The sequence below is a fragment of the Ochotona princeps genome, chromosome 6 (assembly GCF_030435755.1).
Source record: "Ochotona princeps isolate mOchPri1 chromosome 6, mOchPri1.hap1, whole genome shotgun sequence".
Classification (NCBI taxonomy): domain Eukaryota; kingdom Metazoa; phylum Chordata; class Mammalia; order Lagomorpha; family Ochotonidae; genus Ochotona; species Ochotona princeps.
The window spans coordinates 35,139,235-35,164,224 of record NC_080837.1 but is presented as its reverse complement, the minus strand read 5'-3'; the positions used below and the strand labels follow the sequence as shown (position 1 = coordinate 35,164,224).

General features: G+C 45.2%; 1 protein-coding gene across 20 annotated transcripts in view; it reads right to left on the bottom strand.

Moving 5' to 3' along the window:
- PPIP5K1 (diphosphoinositol pentakisphosphate kinase 1) overlaps positions 1 to 24,990 on the bottom strand; it is a 48,678-nt gene that overhangs the window by 3,687 nt on the left and 20,001 nt on the right. For 7 of the 20 annotated variants that reach the window (XM_058665934.1, XM_036495578.2, XM_058665935.1 and 4 more), the window contains 6 exons: positions 23,069 to 23,218; positions 22,373 to 22,463; positions 18,463 to 18,588; positions 17,694 to 17,756; positions 11,928 to 12,065; positions 3,340 to 3,453 (listed from right to left, as the gene is read on the bottom strand). In XM_058665934.1, the coding sequence (XP_058521917.1) occupies positions 3,340 to 3,453; positions 11,928 to 12,065; positions 17,694 to 17,756; positions 18,463 to 18,588; positions 22,373 to 22,463; positions 23,069 to 23,218 (682 nt within the window). Of the gene's footprint in view, positions 1 to 3,339; positions 3,454 to 11,927; positions 12,066 to 13,539; positions 13,723 to 17,693; positions 17,757 to 18,462; positions 18,589 to 22,372; positions 22,464 to 23,068; positions 23,219 to 24,990 lie in introns of all 20 variants that reach the window. The other 13 variants (XM_058665940.1, XM_058665942.1, XM_058665939.1 and 10 more) reach the window with 6 other exon arrangements.

Sequence of the window (24,990 nt, the reverse complement as noted above, 5' to 3'; positions counted from 1 at the left end):
GAGATCATCTATCCGCTGGCTCATTCCTCAAATGGCCACAATGGCCAGAAGTGAACTGATCTGAAGCCAGGAGCCAGGAGCTTCTTCTGGGTCTCCCACGTGGGTTCAGGGTCCCAAGGCCATCCTTGATTGCTTTCCCAAGCCATTAGCATGGAGCTGGTTCAGAAGCGGAGTAGCTGGGACACAAACCAGAACAAATATGTGATCCCAGCACTTGAAAGGTGAAGATTTCATCATTGAGCCATTGCACCAGGCCCTACCTCTACTTTAATTCCAGCTCCCTGCTAATGCATACTCTGGGAACGCAGCAGATAACTGTTCAAGTACTTGAGTTCCTGCCACCCACAAGGGGGACTGAAATTGAGTTTCTTGCCTCTGCCTGGCCCAGCCTGCCTGCTGTGAGTATTTGGGGAGTGAATTAGCAGGTGGAAGATTTCTCTTGAGGAACATGGTTTTAGACTAACTGGCTTGAAAATCATACAAAGATTACTTCTGGTCAGACAGGTTGAATACAAAGATGATGTTTACCAATGAGTATATACAACTAATTCTAAGTCAAAGGTGGCAGATCAGATGGAAAAGATAAAGATGTAGCCTAGGAGCTGCCATTGTGGTACAGTGGGTAGCCACTGTCTGCAATGCCAGCATTCCATATGGGCTACAGTTCAAGTCCTAGCTACTCCACTTCTGTTCCAGCTCCCTGAGAATGTCTGAGAACGCTGAACATGGCCAAGACCTTTGGTTACCGCTACCCATGTGGAAAACCTGGATAAAGTTAAAGTTTCAAGCCTCTGGCTTCTGCCTGGTCCAACCCTGGCCAGTAAGGCATTGAGAAGCAAACCAAGAATGGAAAGTCTGTCTCTAATTCTGCCTTTCAAATAAATAAATCTTTAAAAAAACAAAGGTGTAAGCTGAGCTTTACACAAGTATAGAAGTAGCCTGAATATCCAGTGAATGGTCTGATTTAGATAGATTCAATAGGGAAGACATAAACAGTAAAGGGAGAAGGACAAGATTTCCAAGAGCACCAAAACCATAATTCTTCAGTCCTCCTTGAAAAGGTAGGACAAATATTTACTTCCCTTTAATTCTTTTTTTAAAAGATTTATTTATTTTTATTGCAAAGTCAGATATACAGAGAGGAGGAAAAACAGAGAGGAAGATCTTCTGTCCAATGATTCACTCCCCAAGTGAGTGCAACGACTGGTACTGCCGATCCAAAGGCATGAGCCAGGAACTTCCTTTAGGCCTCCCACATGGATGCAGGGTCCCAAAGTTTTTGGCCGTCCTCGACTGCTTTCCCAGGACACAAGCAGGGAGCTGGATGGGAAGTGGGGCTGCTGGGATTAGAACTGGTGGCCATATGGGATCCTGGCGCATTCAACGCGAGGACTTTAGCCACTAGGCCACAGCGCCGGGCCCAATTTCCCTTTAATTCTGATCTAGCTCCCTACTAATGATCTGGAAAAGCAGCAGAGGTTGGTTAAAAGTGCTTGGGCCTCTGCACCCATGTGGGAGACCTAGAAGAAGCTCCAGGTTCCCAGATTTGGCCTGGCCCAGTCAAATCTTTACAGGCATCTGGGTAGTGAAGCAGTGGAGAGATTGATATTTTTCTTTCTCTCTCTCTCTCTCTCTTTCTCCCTTTGTATAACTTTCAAACAAGTAAACTTCAACTTTAAACAACAAGAAAAAAGGGAGTAGCAGCATAGTATGGTAGGCTAAGCTTCTGGATATGGCACTAGCATCTTATATGCGCACAGGTTCAAGTCTCAGCGGCTCCACTTCCCATTCAGCTCCTTGTTTATGATCTAGGAAAGCAGTGAAATATGGCATAAAACCCAAGTGGGTGCAGGGGGCCCAAGGACCTGGGCCATTCTCCACTGCTTTCCCACACCATTTGCCAGGAGCTGGATTGAAATGGAGCAGCTGGACATGAGCTGATGCATTTTGGGATGCCTGCACCACAGACAGAAGATTAGCTTGCTACACCACCGATCTCTTCCTTCCTTGCCCCTATGGGAAATTCTTGATGTCAAGGAGGAAAATTACTTCCTCACCCATGGTGCATGATGAAGGCCAAAATTCTGCAGCTGGTAACCTCTATGCTGAAAACATCTTGCTTCAGTCATATCTAAGTACAATCATGAGAGGCACATGAGAGTCCAGTGATCCCCTAGAGGCAGCATGGTAAGTAAAGCATCTTCCCTTACTAGTGCCTCCAGCTCATCTCTCCCATCCTACAATCATCCTCAAAACAGTAGGGTTTGTACTATTATCAAGAACACTTAGGAGGGGGCCCAGTATACTAGCCTAGAGGTTAAAGTCTTTACCTTGGACATGCCGGCATCCCTATGGGCGCCAGTTATAATCCTGGCGGCCCTGCTTCCCATCCAGCTCCCTGCTTGTGGCCTAGAAAGGCAGTTGAGGATGGCTCAACGCCTTGGGACCCTGCACCTGAGTGGGAGACCCAGAAGCTTCTGGCTTCTGATCGGCTGACCTCCAGCTGTTGCGGCCAATTAAGGAGTGAATACATGGATGGAAGATCTTCCTCTCTGTATATTTGTCTTTACAATAAAAATAAATAAATCGGACCCGGCACAGTGGCCTAGTGGCTAAAGTCCTTGCCTTGAATGTGCCAGGATCACATATGGGTGCCAGGTCTAATCCCGGCAGCTCCACTTCCCATCCAGCTCCCTGCTTGTGGCCTGGGAAAGCAGCTGAGGATGGCCCAATGCTTTGGGACCCTGCACCCACGTGGGAGACCTGGAAGAGGTTCCTGGCTCCTGACTTCAGATCGGCACAGCATCGGCCGTTGCGGCTCACTTAAGGAATGAATCATCAGATGGAAGATCTTCCTCTCTGTCTCTCCTCCTCTCTGTATATCTGACTTTGCAATAAAAATAAATAAATAAATCTTTTTTTAAAGCATACTTAGGATGTTTTAGAGTTGATACAGAAAAGAGGAAAAAGGAACAGCACTGCCAACTCAACCAACCAACTGAAGATAATGTTGAGAGATTCTAGTCTCTTGTTCCTAGTGCTTTACACATGTAGGCTCCCTTCCTGACAACTCCACAGGAGAGACAAAAGAGGGCCTGAGGAGAATGAAGCCCCTATCGTGTTTTGCCCAAAAGGGCTGTCCTCTGTCATCTTCAAGCTCTAGGAGGTCAGAGGTGAAGAGTGCGCTGACAAATACTGCCTTGTCTTGGAAACAACTGAAGGGACAGCCCTGAGCCCTCAGTCCTTATTTTCTTATCCTTTATATGACAGGTTTCTCATCCAGCCAGTTCCTCTGCGCCTATTGATCTTTATCTGGACAGTTCTAGAAGGGTTACTTACACCAAGGGGGCTTCTCAGAGCGCTGCCGGAGCTGCAGGGGAGGCGAATGAAGAACACGGGGTGGTGAAAACGGGCCATCTGAGGCCTGGTTGCTGTGCATAGAGTCAAACAGGGCTGGATAAGGGTAAGGGGAAGTGGGGAAAAAAAAAGACACATGAGGAAGGAACCCAAGAGTTAGGTTTTCAACCCAAGTCAAAGCCAACTTACTCTTCCTGTGACTGGCAAGTCACATTTTCTGTCTTCTTTTTTTTTTTTACGTTCCGTTTCTAAACTTTATATTATGAACATATTCAAATGTATCTTTAAAAAAGTAGTTGACAAATGCAGTCAACACTCATATACCCATCTCTTAGATTTAATACAGTAACAGTTTGCCATATTTATTTATTCCTTCCAGTTAAAGTTCTTAAAATATTATGAAGCAAATCACCTCTAACTACTTAGATATAGATCTCTAAAACAAAAGTTTTGGAGACCAGCACTATGGAATAGCGGCTAAGGCCACCGTCCGCAGCCTGGCATCACATACGGGCACTGGATCAAGTCCTGCCTGCTGACAGGAGGAGGCTTTTATCCCAACCCTGAAGACTCCTAGATCCTCACCAAGGTCTATCAGTATGAGCACCGAGGACTACATCCCTACTGCCAAGGAGACCACGGGGAATTGGAGTGCCTTTGGAGTCCAAGAACTCTGAGGTCACCCACCTCCATTTGGATCTACCACATGGGATGGAAGAAGCCCAAATCCTGCCTTGCAGGATCCAAGGTCATTGGAACAACAACCAGGATCCCTGAGCGGTCTGCAGAAACAGAACAGTAAACTTCCTTCGGGACTAGGGAGAGGAGCTTTCTCTGGTTCTTGCCTGCTTCCAATTTTGGGTCCCCACCCCCTCTCGTAATAACCATCAGGAGCACTCCAGAAACCCCTCAAAACAAACAAACAAACAAACAAAACTAGAATAGATAGACAGAGAACAACAAGGAAAGCTTAGAATCAGACAGGAAACAGTCAGCGGGGATGAACTTATAACTCACTGGGTGGGACACAAAGATTAGTTACTCCTCACTGGGGTATGGAAGATTTCTCTGCACACCCCTCCTACATATGCTCACCTAAATTTTTGACATATATCCTGTTAGAATTATAGAGTTAGACCACCCGAAAAACAGCCAGGTTCAGCGAAAACATGCTTCAATGCTATAAACTGCTAAATACTAAAATTAAAATAGGCATGAGACAGCTGAATAGCAATCTAAGCCATTTTAAGGTGTATAGAACACGGTTGAATATAAACCAAAATTGAAATGTCTATGAAGAAGTCACAGGTTGTGGTTGAGAACCTGCATTTTCCTATTAACATATTGGTTAATCAATACCATGTCAATTAATGCCACAATGTTGTAAATGGTTGGAAATATTATGTTGGGGCTTTTAATTGATTGGGGTGATACTCTGCTGGCTCTACCTTCAGACCAGAGATGGTCTCACCAAGAAACCACTGAACTTACCAGGACAATAAGATGCTCGACTGTATGCCTGGTAAATACCTCCAATGAAAGAATCTCAACTGAATTTGAACTATGCAAATGCAACAATGTGGAGCAATCCGCTGTGGGGGGAGGGTGTGGGGAGGGGTGGGGGGAATCCCAGTGCATAAAAAATGTATCACATAATGCAATGTAATTAATTAAAAAAAAAAGAAATGCAATAAAAATATGTGTTAAAAAAAAAAAAGTCCTGTCCTGCCTGCTACACTACCAAATCAGCTCCCTGCCAATGTGCCTGGAAAAGTAATGAAAGATGCCCCAAGTCCTTGGGACCCTGCACCCACATGGGAGACTTGGAATAAGCTCTTGGTTCCTGGTTTCAAACTGGACCAGCTCAGGACACTGTGGCCATTTAGGGAGTAAACAAGGGGATTCAGGAGCGCGCGCTCTCTCTCTCTCTAATTCTGCCTTAGAAATGCTGAATAAAACTAAAAATAATTCCCTGTTATCTGTATCCAGCCCACATTTAAATTTCTTATTTCCAAAATATCTTTTTAGTGGGATCTCACCATAAAGCATACACAGCATTGTTATGTCTCTAAAACCTTTTTAATCTATAACAGTGCTCCCTTCCCATGTTTGGGAATAAATCCACTGTTTTGCACAATATCATGTCCCATATTCTGGAGGTGTGTGGATGCACAAAACTACTACTTTCCTTCTTTTTAAGATTTATATAATTAATTAATTAATTAATTATTGGAAAGCCAGATATATATAGAGAAGAAGACACAGAAAAAGATATTATATCCACTGGTTCACTCCCCAAGCCACTGCAAGAACTGGAGCTGAGCCAATCTGAAGCCAGGAGCCAGGGATCTCTTCTGGGTTTCCCATGTGGGTACAGGATCCCGAGGCTTTGGATCATCCCCAACTGCTTTCCCAGTGACTTCAATGAAGTTCCTAGATCTTAGCTTTAGCTTGGCCCTGGATGTTGTGGCCATTTGCGGAGTGAGCCAGTAGACGAAAGATTCTTTTTCTGTCTTGTTCACTAAACCTCATTTATCTATCACAAGATTCATAGAGCAATCAAATCCTCGCAGTATTCCCTGGACATGTCTGCCACCATTTAATTTTAATGTTACTTCTTGTTCATAAAATTTTTTCAACTTGGGAGGATGAGCTTCACTCATGGCAGTGGCTCAGGGTGCTCACAGAGTCCTAGAAGCAGGATCTGCAGCATCCTTGTGCTCCATAAATTCATTTGTTTTCATTATTATTATTTCATTTTATGACACAGTTCCATAGGCTTTGAGATTCCCCCAACGCCTCCCCAAACCCTCCCCCACATTGATTTCCTCCATATTATTACAGTAGTACAGCTCATAACCAGTCATAATCCCATTATTGCAGGAATGGACCATGCAGAGAGTCCAGCATCTTCTTGTTCAGATAAACTCAACAGTTTCATTGGCAGACCATCTTTGATCTGAAAGTAGAGCTGGCAGAATATTATCCCCTCAAATGAAAAGCCATAACAAATTCAACAATAGGAAGAAACATGGAAATTTACACATCATGAAGTTAGCTGACATGCTATTGAGTGACTAATGTCTTAGAAAATGGAAGTTCTTAACCACATCCTGTAACTACTTCACTGACATCTCAATTTTAGTTTACACATAACCAACTGCTGTAAACCTTAACATGGTTATAGGGTACTATTCAGCTGTCTCGTGTCTTTTTTTTTTTTTTGACACAAATTCATTTTTAAAAATCATGTTCATAAAAGTTCCTTAAATTTTAGAATACTAAAGATACCACACTTTGCCCATTTGTGCACACTTCAGCTGTTTTAACTGTAGTGTTTATTCATGGAGCCAGTGTCGTGGTGTAGTACACTAATCCTATACTTGTGAAACCGGCATCCCATATGGGCATAGGTTTTAGTTCCAGCTACTCCTCTTCGGATCTAGTTCCTGTTAATGTACCGAGAAAATTGGTGATGGGCCTGGTTCGGTGGTGTAGTGGCTAAAGTCCTCGTCTTGAATGCGCCTGGATCACATATGCTGGTTCTAATCTTGGTGGCCCCTCTTCCCATTCAGCTCCCTGCTTGTGGCCTGGGAAAGCAGTGGAGGACAGCCCAAAGCCTTGGGACCCTACTCCCACATGAGAGACCTAGAGGAAATTCCTGGCTCCTGATTTCAGATCGGTGCAGCACTGGCCATTGTGCTCACTTGGGAAGTGAATCATCAGACGGAAGATCTTCCTCTCTGTCTCTCCTCTTCTCTGTATATCTGACCTTCCAATAAAAATAAATAATTTAAAAAAAAAAAACTGGTAAAAGATGGCCCAAGTCTTTAGGCCCCTGCACCCATGTGGTCGGTAGGGTACCCTGCTGGAACCCTGGTAAGCAGTCCTGGTCCCTTGGTAGGCAGGGTTGCCTTGATTTCAATATCACAGTTTGGTAGAACATTTTCAAAGTGAGAAGTGTGAACTTTTTAAAATGCAGGAAATGTCTTAATTTCTCCTTCATGTTTTGAACTGTTCAGCAAGTACAGAATTCTGACTTGATAGTTTTTTCTGTTAGCATTGTAAATATGTCTTCCTGCTGCCTGCTGGCTTCCAGGATTTACAGAGAAACCTGCTGTTACCTTGCATGTGGCAGATTGCTTCTCTTGCTGCAATCAAGACTGTCCTTTGACAATCTGACTATAAGGTGTCTCACTGTGGCTGTCTCTGGATTTATCCTTATTGGAATTACTTGAGATATATTAACATCTAGGCTCAGATATTTTGTCAAATTTGAGAAGCTTTTAGCCCTTCTTCAAATACACTTTCTATTTTTTTAAGAGAGTTTTTTTTTTAAAGATTTATTTATTTTATTGGAAAGTCACATATACAGAGAGGAGGAGAGACAGAGAGGAAGATTTTCCATCTGATGATTCACTCCCCAAGCGACTGCAACAGCTGGAGCTGAGCCAATCCGAAGCCAGGAGCCCCAAGCCTCTTCCAGGTATCTGACACAGGTGCAGGGTCCCAAAGCATTGGGTCGTCCTCGACTGCTTTCCCAGGCCACAGGCAGGGAGCTGGATGGGAAGCAGGACCACCGGGACTAGAACTGGTGCCCATATGGATCCTGGCATGTGCAAGATGACGACTTTAACAACTACACCACCGCGCCAGGCCCCAAATACAATTTCTTTAAGCATATTCTGGTTTGCTTGATGGTCTCCTGATTCATTCTTCAAGTGACTGCAAAGGCCAGTGCTGCACCGATCCGAAGCCAGAAGCCCGGAACTTCCTCTAGGTCTCTCATGTGGGTGCAGGGCCCCAAGGCGTTGGACTGTCCTTGACTGATTTCCCAGGCCACAAGCCAGGAGCTGGATGGGAAGCGAGGCTGCTGGGACTAGAACCGGCACCCACATGGTTTCCTGATGTATTCAATGCGAGGACCTCAACCATTAGGCCACTGTGCCCAGCCCAATATAAGGATTTTTTTAAAGTCTATGTTTTTTGTCATGTGTAGTCTCTGATGCCTCTGGTCCTTTAGCTTGCACTCATTTTGTATTTTGAGAAAGATTTCCTTGAATGTCAGGAACCAATAAAGGAAGAGCAAAAATGAAAGAGTGGGCAGGTTTAGTAAGCTAATCCTGCGCCTATGGCACCAGCATTCCATATGGGTGCCGGTTCTAGTCCCAGATGCTCCACTTCTAATCCAGCTCCCTGCTAATGCACCTGAGAAAGTGACAGAATTGGACCCCTGCATCCCCACGGGAGACCTGATGAAGCTCCTGGCTTCAGACTGACCTAGCTCTAGTCTTTGCAGTTATTTAGGAGATGAACCGGCAGATGGAAGATTTCTCTCTGCCTTTCCTCTTTGTAAATCTGCCTTTCAAATAAAAATAAATAAACATTTTTTTTAAAAAAAGGAATTAAAGGAAAAGTTCTTTGAGTGTGGTGAACTTGTTCTATGCTGACGAACTCCTTTATGTAACCAGACCATTTACAACTCTCCCCTTGCCTTCATTTCCTGCTGTTCCTGAAATCAGAGTTCAGTCAGAAGCGAAAACTTAGGATCTCACTAGGTCTTTTTTGTGCATGTATCCTTCCCATGGCATGTATATGAGATGCTAAGTTTCCCAGTCTAAGTTGATGTTATTGAATTTTCTGATTTTCTTTTTTTTTTTAATCTTTATTAATTTTTAGTAGAAAGGCAGAGTTACAGAGAGAGAAGCAGAAAAACAGAGAGATGGCTACAACAGCTGGAGCTGGGCTGGTCCGAAGTCAGCAGCCAGGAGCTTCTTTTGGGTCTCCTACCTGAGTGCAGGGACCCAAGCACTTGAGGCCATCCTCCACTGCTTTCTCAGGTACATCAGCAGGGAGCTGAATCAGAAGTGGAGCAGCTGGGACTCATATTGGATGCCAGCACCATAGGCAGAAGTTTAATCTAATAAGCCATAGTGTCAGTCCCTGAATTCTCTACTTTCTAAAGAAACTTTCCCTCTCGGATTTTTGTCTTATAGTTTATGCACATTTTTTATTTGCCTCACCTACATTTTCCTGCCTCATACAGCAGTGGGAACTGAACTTTTTAAAAAAAGTTTTATTTATTTGAAAGGCAGAATTACACAGAGAGGGAGAGACAGAGATTTTCCACCCACTGGGTTCACACCCCAAATGACTGCAATGGCCAGAGCTAGGTCAGAACTGGGTCAGCGATGTGCCGGTCAAAAGCCAGGAGCTTCCTTAGGGTCTCCCACGGGGCTCTTGGGGCCCAAACACATGGGCAATCTTCCACTGCTTTCCCAAGTACAATAGCAGGGAGCTAGATTAGAAGTGGAACAGCTAGGAATTACATCAACAGAAGGTGGCTTTATCTACTGTGCCACATCACAGGTCCCAGGAATTGAACATTCAAGAATGCATATATAATTTTCTGCATATAAATTTTCTACCCTGAATAAGTTCTAAGTTAGGCAGAACAAAGTTTGTGCCGGTCAAAAGCCAGGAGCTTCCTTAGGGTCTCCCACGGGGCTCTTGGGGCCCAAACACATGGGCAATCTTCCACTGCTTTCCCAAGTACAATAGCAGGGAGCTAGATTAGAAGTGGAACAGCTAGGAATTACATCAACAGAAGGTGGCTTTATCTACTGTGCCACATCACAGGTCCCAGGAATTGAACATTCAAGAATGCATATATAATTTTCTGCATATAAACTTTTCTACCCTGAATAAGTTCTAAGTTAGGCAGAACAAAGGTAGTGCCTAAGTCAGTCCTTTAGGCAACCCACTGACCGATTAGAATAAACAAAATTCTTTGAGAATAAGGTCTTCCTTGCTTCTTCTAGAACCAGGGACTGAACCAACATTCCTCACTGAGAACATGGGCAGACATCTTCAAGATCAGTACCAATGGGGACAGCACAGTGGTGCAGCACAATAAGCAACTGCTTGTGAAACCAGCATCCAGTATCAGACTGGATGTCCCAGGCTCAGCTGCTCTACTTCTAAATCAACTTCCTGCTTATATAACTCGGAAAGCAGCAGAGGATGGCCTAAGTACTTAGGTCCCATGTGAGAGATGCAGATGGAGTTCCCGGCTCCCGGTTAAATCTGGTCCAAATCTCATGCAGATTTGGCTGTTGCAGCTATTTGGTAAACAAACCAGCAGAGAGAAGATATTTCTCTCTTGTATACTGTCTTGCAAATAAATAAATAAATCTGAAATAAACAAAGACCTCCACTAACTTGAAGTAGGGAGTAGAGAATTGGGGAAGGGACAAGTAAAAGTGCTATAAAGCTTTCCTGCCATTTTTAGGTTGCTTCTTTCTGACAAAGATGATCTGACAGTTTTTGTCTGATGTTTTGGTATTTCCGTAAAACAACAAGTCATTGGAGCAATCTACCCACGTGGATTTTTACATTTAGATCTCTGATCCATATGCAGTAAGGTAGTTATTTAGGTGCCCACCAATACTAATACTTTTTTGCTGTTGTTGTTTGTTTGTGCTAGAGATTTTTATTAATTTTTATTGGAAAGACAGATTTCCAGAGAGAAGGAGAGACAGAAGAAAGATCTTCCATCCACTGGTTCACTCCCCAAATGGCCACAATGGCCACAGCTGAGTTGATCTGAAGCCAAGAGTTTCTTCTGGGTCTCCCACGGGCATACAGGGTCCCAAGGCTGTGAGCTATCCTCCACTGCTTTCTCAGGCCCTAAGTAGGGAGCTGGAAGAATAGTGGAGCAGCGAGGACAGGAACCAGCACCCTTATGGGAGGCTGGTGCTTGACGAGGAGTTTCAGGCATGTGAGCCATCATTTTGGCCCGTTAATTATTTTTGTAAACTTAAAAAAATTATTTGAGGGTGTGGACATTTGGCACAGCAGTTAAGACCCCACCAGAGATGCCTATATGATCTATGACTTGTTTCCAGTTTGAGATCTGACCTGAGTCCTGATCTGAGTCCTCACTCCACTTTCAATTCCAGCTTCTTGCTGATTTGCACCTTGGCAGCCCACAGATGATTGCACAAGCAGTTGGGTCCCTGCCACTTACATGGGGCACCCAAATTCAGTTCTAGTCTCCTACCTTTGGCCAGGCCCAAGCCTGGCTGTTGGAGTTATTTGGGAAGTTAAGCCAACATAGAAGAGATTTTCTCCCTCTGTGTGTCTTACATATACACACAATTTATCTGCTTTTCAAATAAAATGAAAATAAAGAAATAAAAATTTTTAACATTTACTTGAAAAGGAGAGACAAGAGAGAGAAGCAGCATGCTAGCTCCCAACTGCAGGTTTACTTCCCAATTGCCTGTTAATGACTGGAGTTGGAAGAGCAGCTGATACACAACCCATGTTGCCCACATGGCAGGCAGGAGCCCAGTAACTTGGGGGCATGACTGCTGCCTCCAGGAAGCTGGAATCAGGAGCTGAAGTCAGAACTGAACAGAAGCACTCCTACAGGAAATGTGGACATCTTAACGTCTAGACTGAATGCCCACTCCTAATCACCTTTACGCTTTATTATTTTCTCATGTCCAGAAATGCGTGGGAGTGGGGGCAGAGGTAGGCATACAAAATTCAAGTAGTTTCCATACCTGCTGATACCTGTGCCTGAGCATCTGTGTGGCGCTGGCAGACTCTACTCAAAAACTCACTCACTTGACGCAGGGAAAGGGCATTATGCAGAGTTTCCAGCGGGTAGATGGTTGGCACCATGGAGCACCCTTCAAATCCTATTAGGAAAGAGATGGGCAAAGTCAACATTATTCTTGCTAGATATACCATGTCTGGCCAAGAAGTATCAAGAGTCCCTAAGAGTCATCAGGAATAGGGGGTATCCAAGAGTCTCAGAAGAGGGAATTCTATACAGCCATTAGGCAAGTCTGTTTTCTCTCATCTTTTAATCTTCTAAAAAGTCCACCAGTTAAGACCTCTGGGTGAATCTAATCACCTCTCATCCTATGAAGAGACTGCAAGGTCCTCAGGGAAAAAATCAACTGAATCCCAGGAGGGTAAGAATCAACATTGCTCTTGTACTTTCTTGGGGAATAAAACAAGGATCCAGAGGTAAAGGGTGAAACTGGACATCTAACATGAGGTGGTGGGGGTGGGGACTCATGGAGCTGGGAAGAAATGGCAGACTACAGGTGTCGTGAAAAAGAGAACCAGATTAAGGAGGGGGACATGGAATCTGAGGGGTTCATGCAAATTTAGAATGTGTGTAGAAAGACTAGAGTACTTGGATGCAAACTGGAAGGCATGCAATACATATGAAGCTCAGCCCAGGAAAATCACATGCATGAACAGGCAGGGGGATGGAAGCTATTTCTTGGCCATTTCCTGCACATCAAAGCTCTTCCCTTCTTATCTATTAAAAGGTCCCGGGCTTGCAAGGATAGCTGGCACTACATCAGGAAAATAAGGCAATTTTTATTTGTTGTAATAAATATTGACTCTCTGATCTCAACCCAACAATTACAGTGTAGGGTGTATCAGTGTGAGTAAGGTCAAGGATAAAAACTACATGCGTCACCCTACTCCTAGAAACTATGGCTGGAAAAAATAATCACATTGGAGAATCAAGCAGCATTTATCTCCATCACTTTTTCAGTTCTCAGTCTTTAGTATACTTCCTCTACATCTCCTTAATAGGGTTGGAGTGGGCAAGACAGCAACATCTATGTAAGATTTAGTCCCCTGTTTATCAATGACTATAATCCATAACTCAGAAGGATTGTATTTGGCCATCTTCTCACCTCTAGCCCTTGTTTGCCACAAGGATTCAACTGAGGCCTCTCTGCCTCAATTTTCCCCAAGTAATTGTGCAGCAAGAGGGCAGGAGAGGCACGGTCTCTTGTTCCTCAGAGTGTCTAGTAAAATGTCGGGATTTGAAGATGGTGCTAATGGACAGTTAGAGGTAAGGACAGATTCCAAGGCAAGAGATTATTCCTATACTGAATAGAACTGGGGAATGGAGGAACTTCAGGAGGTTGTGAGACAGCAGAATCAAAGAGGGATGAGCAGCCAAGGCTATAGCTACCAGGCAGTCTGGGCCCAAAACACATACAAGCAACTAAATGCAAGTCACATCACCTTAGGGCAAATAGGAGAAAGGGATAGGTGGGCTCTTTTGCCAGAAGTGCAATAAGCAAAGCAATCAATCCCAGCCAGGGTAGTGGCAGCAGCCAGCTTGGTGGCAAGGGGTACCGTAGAGGCACTCGGGGTCATCCTGGCCTGAGCGCAGCCAGTTCCGGAAGAGGCGCAGGTGGTAGGAGCACTGGTGCAGATGATGCGCCAGCGTGGCATCCAAGGAGACTGGCCGGCACCCTGGGCAATCAGAGGAAAAACTGCGCAGCAACCGGACCACAGGGTGCTGGTCATCCAGCAGCTCTGGAGGGTGTGGGGGGATCACGGCAGGAAGCACAAAGATAAAGAGAAAGAAGAGGGAGAGACAATGAGGGGGGCACTGACAGGAACAAAGTTACTGGGAGATAGGGGCCACTGATCCAAAAAGAGAAGCAGAGAGAATCACTGGGCATCTCTTGTAGGGAAGAGTGTAGCCGTTACATGGTGAGTCTAAAAGAAGTGCCTGGTGAGACCCTGTCACACAGCAAGGCCCTCCCCTTCCTCTCTGAGCCCTGGCAGTGTTTGCATTATTCTGGACAAGGGTGAGCTGGCAGTTCTGTGGCGGGGAGCCTTGATTAGGGATCCGGAGTCCTTTGTCATTCTTTGACAAACCCTTGTTACGACTTTCTTCCCAAAAAAAGGGCACTTGTGAGGTTAGGACAGAGATGGAGATTCAAAGAACAGAGTCCTGATAGAGGTAGGTATCAAGATTGTCCAAAGCTAAAAAGGCTCGTGAAGACCCAGGGTAGGCACTCTAGATCAGCTGCTGAAACAGCTACAAATAGGGCAGGTGCCATGTGGCTGCTGGATTCTCTTAAAGCTGTGCATGAAAAAATGAAATCAATATGTGAATATGCCAATCCTGTCTCAATTCCCTTTATCTTGCTCTTGTTCAAATAGGTTCAGGGGGCCAGGGCCATGGTATAGTGCATTAAGGCTCCACCTGCGGGGCTGGAATCCTACACAGAATCTGGTTGGAGTACCAGCTATTTCAATTCTAATCCAGCTCTCAGCTATGTGTCTGGCAAAGCATCACAATTAGACTCCTGCATCCACATGGGAGACCCAGAAGAAGCTCCAGTTTCCTGGCCCAGTCCTAGCCATTTATGGCCACTTGGACAGTGAACCAGCAAATGAAAGATCACTCTGTATTTCCTTCTCTCTTCATAAATCTGCCTTTCAAATAAAAATAAATATATCTCTAAAATCCCAAATAGGTTCTTTTAAAAGTATGCCTAGGGCCCGGCGGCGTGGCCTAGCGGCTAAAGTCCTCGTCTTGAACACCCCGGGATCCCATATGGTCGCTGGTTCTGGTCCCGGCAGCTCCACTTCCCATCCTGCTCCCTGCTTGTGGCCTGGGAAAGCAGTCGAGGACGGCCCAAAGCCTTGGGACCCTGTACCCGCGTGGGAAAACCCGGAAGAGGTTCCTGGTTCCCGGCTTCGGATTGACGAGCACCGGCCCGTTGCGGCTCACTTGGGGAGTGAATCTTCGGACGGAGGATCTTCCTCTCTGTCTCTCCTCCTCTCTGTATATCTGACCTTGTAATAAAAATAAATCTTTAAAAAAAAAAGTATGCCTAGACCTCAGGACTTGGAGGGCACTTTATACATCATAGGAGCCAAAAGTTAGCAACTTCTATATTCTCTTGCCACTTCAGCTATGGAGTGGGACAGCTTTGATTCTGAACCCCTCATTGTTTCAGCTGCTGGGAAAACTTGGTGGGTGCATGCAATTCAGCTGCACAAGGCTGACAGCAGTGAATGGCACATGATGAGGAATGTGGTAGGAACAACAGGAAAAGATCCTGGGAAGAGACAGGGGGTTCGTAAGACCTGACATGAAGATAGATGGGTAAGAACTCGAGCATAGGATGTTGGTACAGAGAACGCAGGGTAAAGGCAGCTGAGGGTGATCCATGAGACTACAGTTTCCAGAGATTTCAGCTCAGATGTCAGCAGAGGTTTCAGCTTTACGCAGGCTGGTCTGGTGAATGTACCAGCTTTACCAGGTCACTAGTGTGGGTCTCTAGAAGATAATGCACTTGACAAATCCAACATGCATGGTATGACATTCCAGATTGAAGGAAAACCACAGTCTCTTTCCCCCTTCATCAGTTCTCTTTGGTGCGTTTTATGTGTAGTTTATTAACAAGCCACACTTGTGTGATGTAGCTACAATATATGACAAAAACTTATCAAGAGCAGAGGCATGGGATGAACTCAGAGACGCTCTTCTGTTCAAACAGAGAGGCAGCATTGCCTTGTCCCCTTTCCAAAGCCAGGCCCCATCTTTCCTGCTGCTGTTTTAAAGCCAGGCAAGCATGCAAAGGAGATGATGATGGGACTATAGGTTGACACACTATGCTGTGACTATTCTATCACAAGCAATTGCAGACAGAATATCCACTCTGTAATTGCTGGTACAGTCAGGTAAGGACTTGGCTATGAGACAGAGCCCTCATATTGTCCTGTGAGTCAAATTCAATCTAGATAATCTTCAACAAGAGATACAATAGCTCTACCTTTCTCCTTTTGCCAGCTGGTAGATCCCAGATTCTGGTTTCTCAAGCTCAAGTACAATAAAAACAAGAGGCCAGAAGACCCCAGCAGAAATATGCAGGATGCTGGAGTAGATCGTGAAATTTGTTTTCCTGCACTATTCCTCAAATGTTCAGATCTTTCGTCCTCAACTCCTTTTGGTAGCATTAATTCTTCTTTTCTTCAACCGGTGAGGCTGCTAACAAAAGCTTCAGGGAACTGAAGGGTCTTCTCTTAAGACTCTTAATAAACTAGAAGACATGTGATCTCACTCAGGTTTCAAGACTCAAGCTCCTGGTAATATACTTTGGATCCTAAGTCTAAGTCTGAGGCTTGGGGTTGGTGCATTGGGTTTCACTCTGGGGATGACTGTGGCCTATGCAGGTCTGAAGAACTTGAAGCTAAATGAGTAGATACAGCCATATGTCTCTGAGTGGGGACTCCTTACCCAGACACAAATGGGAGCATGGAAGGTAGAACCGAGCATATCCTGACTGGTTGATCTTGCAAGAGAATTCAGCAACATCTGGTGGAGATGTGTGACTTGACCGAGCTAGTCTAGACACTGCCACTGACTAGGCAGCAGCGGATCAACAGAGGGCAGTCTTCTAGCCAAGAAGAGAGGCAAGTGTTACCTCCTTTGCAGAGTCTCAGATCTTAAGTCAGAAGAAAACGATATCTAACAAAACTAGACTTACTCTAAGACAAAATACAACATAGAGAGAACAAACTAAGAACAAAAGGATAAAGCCTCAGTACAGGGTGAACACTATGAGGAGACTGCCAAACTTCAGCTTTTGGTTTACACAGATCTCCAAATGTTCATTCCCACCTTCATGTGGGCAGACTCAGTTCTTCAACACTGTTGAAGTATTATTCATGCCTAAGCTCCCTCCAGAAAACCTAGCAGGTGTCTCAACTCTCCAAGCCTCTATGTGTAGCTATGTAGAAATCACATTTAAAAACTCATTTTTCCTTTACTAACTACTTCTTACTCTTTTTTTTTTTAATCCCATAACAATCTGGCCTTTTGCTTTCAGGTACAGACACTAGGTTAGTAGTAACATAAAGCAGATGTCAGGAGCACAAGAGTCACACAAAGTACACACAATGACAGGAGATGGCAATAGAGACGGGAAACTATGCTCCAGACCAGCACCCTTATAATTAGGCTTGGGAACTGGGAACTGCTGTATTACTCCAAAAGAGGAACAAACTAGTCACCCAACCCATCAAAAGGGTTGGAGAAAAACCAAAAAGACCAAAATTACATAAGCTTGAGGAGTAGGGGGCAGGGAGTAGGACAGAGAAGAGACCCATCTGGAAGTACTGTTCTCTTCCTAAAAAGGGGGAAACCATTACCATCTCTCTACAGAGCCTGGCAGTCATGTGATAAGAAAGGGAGAGGTGTAATCAATGCATTGGTGGTGATGCTGACAAAAGTGACATCATGGTGATGATTGCGATTATGAAAGTAAGACCCCAAGTTGCCACAAAGATAGGTCAGCCAGGCTGCAGCCAGGGCTAAGGTTGTCACAAGGGAAGTGTCCCAGGAGGGACACTTGGAGAGTGGCTCATTCAGAGACAGCAGGACATCAACACAGTGGAAGGAAAGGTAAAGTCAGTGTCACTCAGAGGTTAAGTGTCTGGAGGTGACATGGTGAGGAGGAATGATGTTGAGTCAGAAGCAAACGTACCGTTAGTCGGATGCTTTGCAAACGACACAGAAAATCGTTTTACGGCCGGGACAAACAAGAGCTCTGGGGAGAAAAGACATCATGGGGATTATACCCACCCCTGTTCCCATCCTGTGCTCTGGAATTTGCCCGCAAATATACTCTGTACTTTGGTTATATGGACTGCTCCCATTCCCACCCCTTAGGTTCCTGACTACCACACTGCAATTCCTTCCTTTGGTGTAACCTCTCAGCAATTTTTATGTCATCCCTACCACAAATATGGTCCCACAAAAAATCCTAATTTCAGCAACACATTTTCTTTCTGGTCATTTGGAAATAAAGTCTTCAGGGTGACTTTCAGCTCTTCCCCTAGTCTCTCTCTGTACCATCCTTTCTAGCTTAGCTGAGTAACTTCCTTGTGCCTGAACATGATTTCCTGTATTATAATGAGGGTACCATTGCATTGCTCCTAACCATGGATCATCTTCCTCAGTCCTTATCCCTATAGACCAGGATCCAGGAAAGACTACTAATCAATGCAGCAGGGGCTGTATGTGGGAGATTATGGAGGAAAGAAGCATAAATAAGTAGTATTCATATGGTAAGAGGGAATGCAGATGGAGGATGGAAGGGGTCTCAGTTCCTTCTCCCATCTATTATTGATGAAGACAACTGGTCATTGGGCCAATGTCAGTACCCTACTTCAGCATGAACAGTTATGCAGCTATGTCCTTGCTGGGAGACAAATCAAGACAAGAGCTGCCCCCCTCAAAACCCACCCACATACCATCTCGGTGCTTCAAACTGGCAGGTGGTAGCTTTTTGCCATGGCTGCGAGCGTAGTCCTGAAGATTCGGTGCGCTGGAGGAGCCACCCAACACCGTGGTGCTGAACAGCCCTGTGCACTGTGAGCCTGCAAGGCCGGGAGCATGTTAGTAGCCACACAAAGCTGCAGACAGTACACACAGCTTCAAGATGCATATACAGTTATTCCAAACCACTCCACGAAACCATACAAAACTATCACTACCATCTGGAGCCACGCAGGATGCTCCCAAAGGCTTACATGGCAAAGACAAGAGGCCACTACAAGTACAGGTTAGTCATATTAGAGCATTCAAAGCTATAGACTACACTCACTAGGTGGCTCTCACAAATACTAAAAGGAAAGGTAGATCCCTCTGGAACTCCTAGATTTAATTCAGTACTTGCTTTGGCAGCACATAAACTAAATTTAGAGCAATAGAGATTTAATTCAGCACCCTTTACACTGACCCAGGGCTTGAAAAACCCAGCAATTATACCCCTTATGGTTTTGAGAAGAGCAACTATAGCCGAATCAGGAGGCTGGGTTTTGAACACTCAGCTGGAACCCTCCACTCTTCCTAGGTTTGTCATTCAATATCCCCCCTCCCTTCACATCATGTTACCTTTCCCAAGAATGAGAGTATCAGACTCGGTGCATGTTTAAAACTGGCAGGGACTCAGAGATCATCCAGTTCAACCTTACTTTACTCAATGAAGAAATTGAGATCCAAAAGGGATCTCCTTGGTCAAGGTCACACAGTTTGCTAGGAACTGGCTTTATAATCCAGGTCTCCTGGCTCTGGGAATCAAGTATATTCAGTTAGCTGGGGGACGTGGATAGGAGGAAACAGCAATTTCTCAAGTCAAGATGGACACAAATTGAAAGACATGTTTAGAGTCGGTAATAATATGTGTAGTGTGCTATCATGTGCTGAGCACCCACTAACAAGGAAAGCAAGAAACAGGGAGAGAGTGAGAGAGAAAGAGTTTTTTCTGCTCCTAACCATTCAGTGTCTTACAATTCCTATGATCAAAGCCAGATGCCCGCACGTACAAGTTCAAAGAAAAAAAGAGAACACTATCATCAATGTGAAGGAAAAATAAAACGTAAAGAATTGGGCCTGGCAGCGTGGCCTGGTGGCTAAAGTCCTCGCCTTGAACGGGCCAGGATCCCATATGGTCGCCGGTTCTAATCCTGGCAGCTCCACTTCCCATCCTGCTCCCTGCTTGTGGCCTGGGAAAGCAGTTGAAGATGGCCCAAAGCTTAGGGACCCTGCACCCGCATGGGAGACCTGGAAGAGGTTCCTGGTTACTGGCTTCGGATCGGCGCGCAGCGGTGACCGTTGCAGCTCACTTGGGGAGTGAATCATCAGATGGAAGATCTTCCTCTCTGTCTCTCCTCCTCTCTGTATATCTGCCTTTCCAATAAAAAAAATAAATAAATCTTTAAAAAAAGAAAAACTTAAAGAATCTCTGATGGAAATAAATCAGGCCAGTCATTGCCCCTCATATCTGATCTTCTAGAGCAGGGCTAGGACTCCTTGGTCCCTTCTTCTTGGAGATCCCAAAGGGCAGTGGGGTTAGGCTGAAACAAATAACTCCCCGACTCTTGGGATTTGTCCCTCTATTTCTAAAGCTGCCTTAGCCGAGACTCTCGGTTTGGCATAGGTCTTAACATTTGCAGGGGAGATGGACAGAGTGGAAAGCAGACCAGTTTCCTTTGGGACAAGGAAGGAACCACAGTTTCAGGGCATCCCAGGATTTAGGCTCACAACATAAATCAAGAAGATCACATGACTAGTGATTTCCACCATGGAATTCAGGACCTCCATCCTCTACAGTAACTTCCCTTAACCTTCATGTTCAGACAGTCTATGAAATGGAGTTTCAAAAGGAGTGATAAAGGTCACTACATACATTTGCTTTCCTTCAGGGAAGCAAAACTTACTGGTGGCATCCCAGAACACCCCAAGCTCTGTTCTACATGTATTTCCTCTGCTGAATAATTTCCTGGCACAGCCATTCCATCTGCTCTGCCCAGTCCTCAAATCATCTGAGAGGGTGGTCTACTTTACCAACACCATCTGTCAACCAATCCCATGTTCATAATCCTGCTTTACTCTTGACATCATTCCCACTTAACTGGGCCAGGCACCTTTTCTTCCAGACTCTAAACTGTAGTTTTACTGGGGCTTTTAGCAGAGTAAGTCATAATACAGATAGACATGTTTGTCATTTATGTCTCATGCCCCAATCTACTTCACTTTAGGGATCTAAAAGGCAAGTGACTCCCCGGCGGCGTGGCCTAGTGGCTAAAAGTCCTCGCCTTGAATGCCCCGGGATCCCATATGGGCGCCGGTTCTAGTCCCGGCAGCTCCACTTCCCATCCAGCTCCCTGCTTGTGGCCTGGGAAAGCAGTCGAGGACGGCCCAATGCTTTGGGACCCTGCACCCACATGGGAGACCTGGAGGAGGTTCCTGGTTCCTGGCTTCGGATCGGCGCACACCGGCCGATGCGGCTCACTTGGGGAGTGAATCATTGGACGGAAGATCCTCCTCTCTGTCTCTCCTCCTCTCTGTATATCTGACTTTGTAATAAAAAATAAATCTTTAAAAAAAAAAAAAAAGGCAAGTGACTCATAAAATTTGCCCAGTAAATTACCAAAAGTTTTTCCCCTCCTACTGGTCCAAACACTGATCATTTGGGAGCCAAGAAGCTTGGTACTAAGGACAAAAATCAAAGAAAAATAGAGGAATTAAACAGAATAATAGAACAAGATAGAAAGAGTCAGGGGACCAAGTCCAAATCCACAAATCATTTCTGACCTCTAGTCTTGTTTACTGACTTGCAAGGCACTATGTTCAGGGTCCCAAAGACCCATTTGCCCTTCCAAGGAACATAACATTCCCTGAGACTTGGTGTTTGCTGTAGTCAGTGTTCTTCGAAATGCCTGAGGGGTAGGTGTTTGGCTTTGAGTCTAAGATGCCAGTAATATCCTACAGAGTAGCTGGGTCTGTGTACTACTAATTTTAACTCTGGGAAGCAGCAGGTAGTTGAAGTGGTTGAATCCCTACCACTCTAGGGGAGACCTGGAAGGAATTCCTAGCTCCTGGCTTTGGCCCAGCCCAGACAAAACCCCTGGTCATTATGAGTATTTAGGGAATGAACTGCAGATGAGAGCTCTGTCTGTCTCTTACCTCACAAACAAACAACTTTAAAAAAAGAAAAAGGAGAAAAGAAAAGAAGAGATTGAATAATGTTCTCCACCCCTCTTCAGGGATCAAAGTATCACGAGACATTGTCTCAAAGTCTTGAGAGAAACCTGTCACTATCTTGAGCTCAGATTTGTTTCTCATTTTTCTGGAAGGAAAGGAGAAAAATTACAGGATTAGGAAAGGAGGGAAGAGAGGGACCAGAGGAAGCAGGGATCAAGGACGGGGTGTGAAAAGCACAGATTTTGGAGGACAGCACAGCACCAAGTTCCCCAAGTGGGGAAAATGACAGTTATGGAGTCACAAGTCCCTCTATCGCTCTGTCTCTGATAATTCTGAAGGCTCAGAGTCTCACGTTCAGAGTCAAAGTCTGGGCTGTAATGGAGGGACAGACAAGGAATAAGAAGGAAAGCCACAAAAATACCCTCCAGTCAGGAAACAGGGGTTGGCACAGAAAATGAAGAAACCAACACCTTCCTGGAATGTGAGCAATCATCTGAGATTTAAGCTGAGATTTAAGATTTAACTGTGGCTTCTCCTTCACCCTCCGCCTCCACGCATCTGACAGTTTCACTGACTGCACGGACCCAACACCCATGACGAAAGTTTCCCACAACAAAACTCTGAGGAACAGACAACCCTTCCCACCAACAGGTGAGAAGCACTGGAAAACCATACCTAGGCCACTCTGCTTCATTTCTGTTGGTGGCCGCGAAGATGAGAAGAGCCGGTAGCCACCAGGCCTGGAGGATGAAGTCTCAGAAAGCACCTGCAGAAAAGAACTCTTTATTATCATGTGACACCTCTAATGCAGAAGTTTAAACCCAAACTCTGAATTCCTGCCCCTGTAAAGCCAAGTCATGTCAGAAAAGTTTCAAAGAACCAAAGGTTTTTGATGGGTAAAGAAAAGTGAAAAGGGACTGAAGGGTGTACTTTTCAGGAGGAAATCTTTCTATCCTACAAGACACTTATACTCCCAAGCCATCTGTTCCCAGATCTGAGAACTCGCCATCCAGCCATCCTGGTTCTCAGGGGCGCAGGAGTCCTTGATCTTACCCACCCCTGCCCAGTATTCAGAAAGCTCATCACAATGGCTCAGCCCTAGGTAAGAAATAAAATCTGACCGCCCTTTCTTCTTTCCATGAGATAGCTGTGGCTATGGCAACCGTTCTATGTGTCTTATGTAAACCAAGAAGCCCTTCCCTCCAACTATCTCAAGCCAAGACACATAAAACAGATTTCTTAAAATGCCCATGGGGGCCCAACTGCACAGCCCCCAACATAAACACATCCCATCTAGAAAGTGTTCTGAGTCTCTAGATCCCAAAAGGTAAAGAGAGAAGGCAGGAAAGGAAGGCAAGGTACGAGGGACACCTGTGTGCAGGATGCCAGGTGAGTGGTGGACACAGCCCGGGGCTGTAGGCCGATGGCTGGGGAAGGCCGGGGGAGGTCTCCTGACCTCCGGCGGCGCCGTGACCGCAAGGGAATGAGGTCCAGGTTTCCCGTGCACTGCATATTCATGACCTGCAATCATACCGGGTGAAAAGCCGGTCATGGATCCTTTAACCCCCAAACTCCCAAAGGCACCAAAGCCTAGCAGGCACAGCTAGCTAGAGGGAAGAGGACGACCAGTCAGAACACAGCTGCTATGAAGGTCATATGTCTTGCTGAGGAGAGAAAGGGTATTGTGGTTAACATTAACAATGACCAAAGCCTATGCTTATAGACCAAGAAGAGGAAGCATGAGTAGCATGAGACTGTATGGTCACAAGGCAGAGCGACCTCCTTGCAAAGCTGAAGCGGTCTTTCTATGGCAACATCACGCTGGACAAGCCAGAATCCAGGCAGCACTAGCAACCGAAAGGAAGAAATGTGATTACAACAGAAAGCTTCCTGTGGTCCTGAAACAAAACTGGCAGTCTCCTCAAGTGTGAGAAGACACAGAGACTTGTCCTTCGCCTGTTTCCTAGATGCCTACACAGCAGGAAAGGAGTCAAGCACAGTAGTGCCAGCAGACGAACAGACTGAGCAAAGCGCAAAGGCAGTCAGATGTGGAGGAGCAGCTGACTGACGGCCAATGATGTGCCACTCTGACAATCTGACCTATTTCCTATGAGTCTGCAAGTATTACAGCACTATGAATATCAAATTACACCACAGGGCCAGCGCGGTAGCCTAGCAGTTAAAGTCTTTGCCTTGCATGCGCCAGGATTCCATATGGGTGCTGGTTCTAATCCTGGTGGCCCCACTTCCCATCCACCTCTCTGCTTGTGCCCTGGGAAAGCAGTCGAGGACAGCCCAAAGCCTTGGGACCCTGCACTCGCGTGGAAGAACAGGAAGAGGCTCCTGGCTTTGGATTGGTGTGGCTCCAGCTATTGCAGCTTGGGGAGTGAATCAATGGACAGAAGATCTTTCTCTCTTTTCCTCTCTGTATGTCTGACTTTCCAACAAAAATAAATAACTCTTAAAAAAATCACAACTACAACTCCACCAGAAAATAATGTGTATCCTGAGAGAAAATCTGGGTAGCCAATACGTCAAGTCTGTCTTACAGGAATCAAGAAGTAAACGAGGAGCCCAGAAATGACACTGTAATTTGTCTTCTCGGCAACCTCCTAAATATGAACTTTAAACCTGTGGCTAAATCTGAAAAAGCTAGTTACAGTTTATTCTGAGATACTGCTGATATGAGAAAAACTAATTCCTCTAAGACAGAGACCTGGTTCAGGGACAAGTAAACAGATTTACTGGGTCTGAACAGGACCCAAATCAAACAGGGATAAATCATGCATTCAAACAGTATCACATGAGAAAAGAAGCAAATAATCTTTCCAGGAGAAAGACCCAACAAAAGCCCCAGGACAGCTGGCTGGACACATGTGAGACAGCTAACAGTTCCTTCCTCTAGACTAGAGAAGCAGAACTAGAACCAAAGACAGACTCCAGGAACAGGAAAATATAGGTTCAGGCACATTAATCTCCTCACAGGGACAACAGCAAGACAGTCAGCCTACCACCTCGATGTCCTTTCTGAAATGACAGAATATACATAACCCTAAAGGCACTGAAATACCAGGTATTTGCTCCTGCCTAAGCTTTAATGTTTACCCATGCAATGAAGAGATAAAGAGGGCTTGGTCTTTAATAAAGATTATATTGCTATTAACATGATTTTTAGGGAGTATCTATAAGATGGATATAATCTGTACTTTTACAGGTAGAAAAAAACAGAGAGGTTAAGTTACTGAGGCAAGATCACTCAACTTCTAAGCCTTGGGCTGGGATTTTAGTCCACA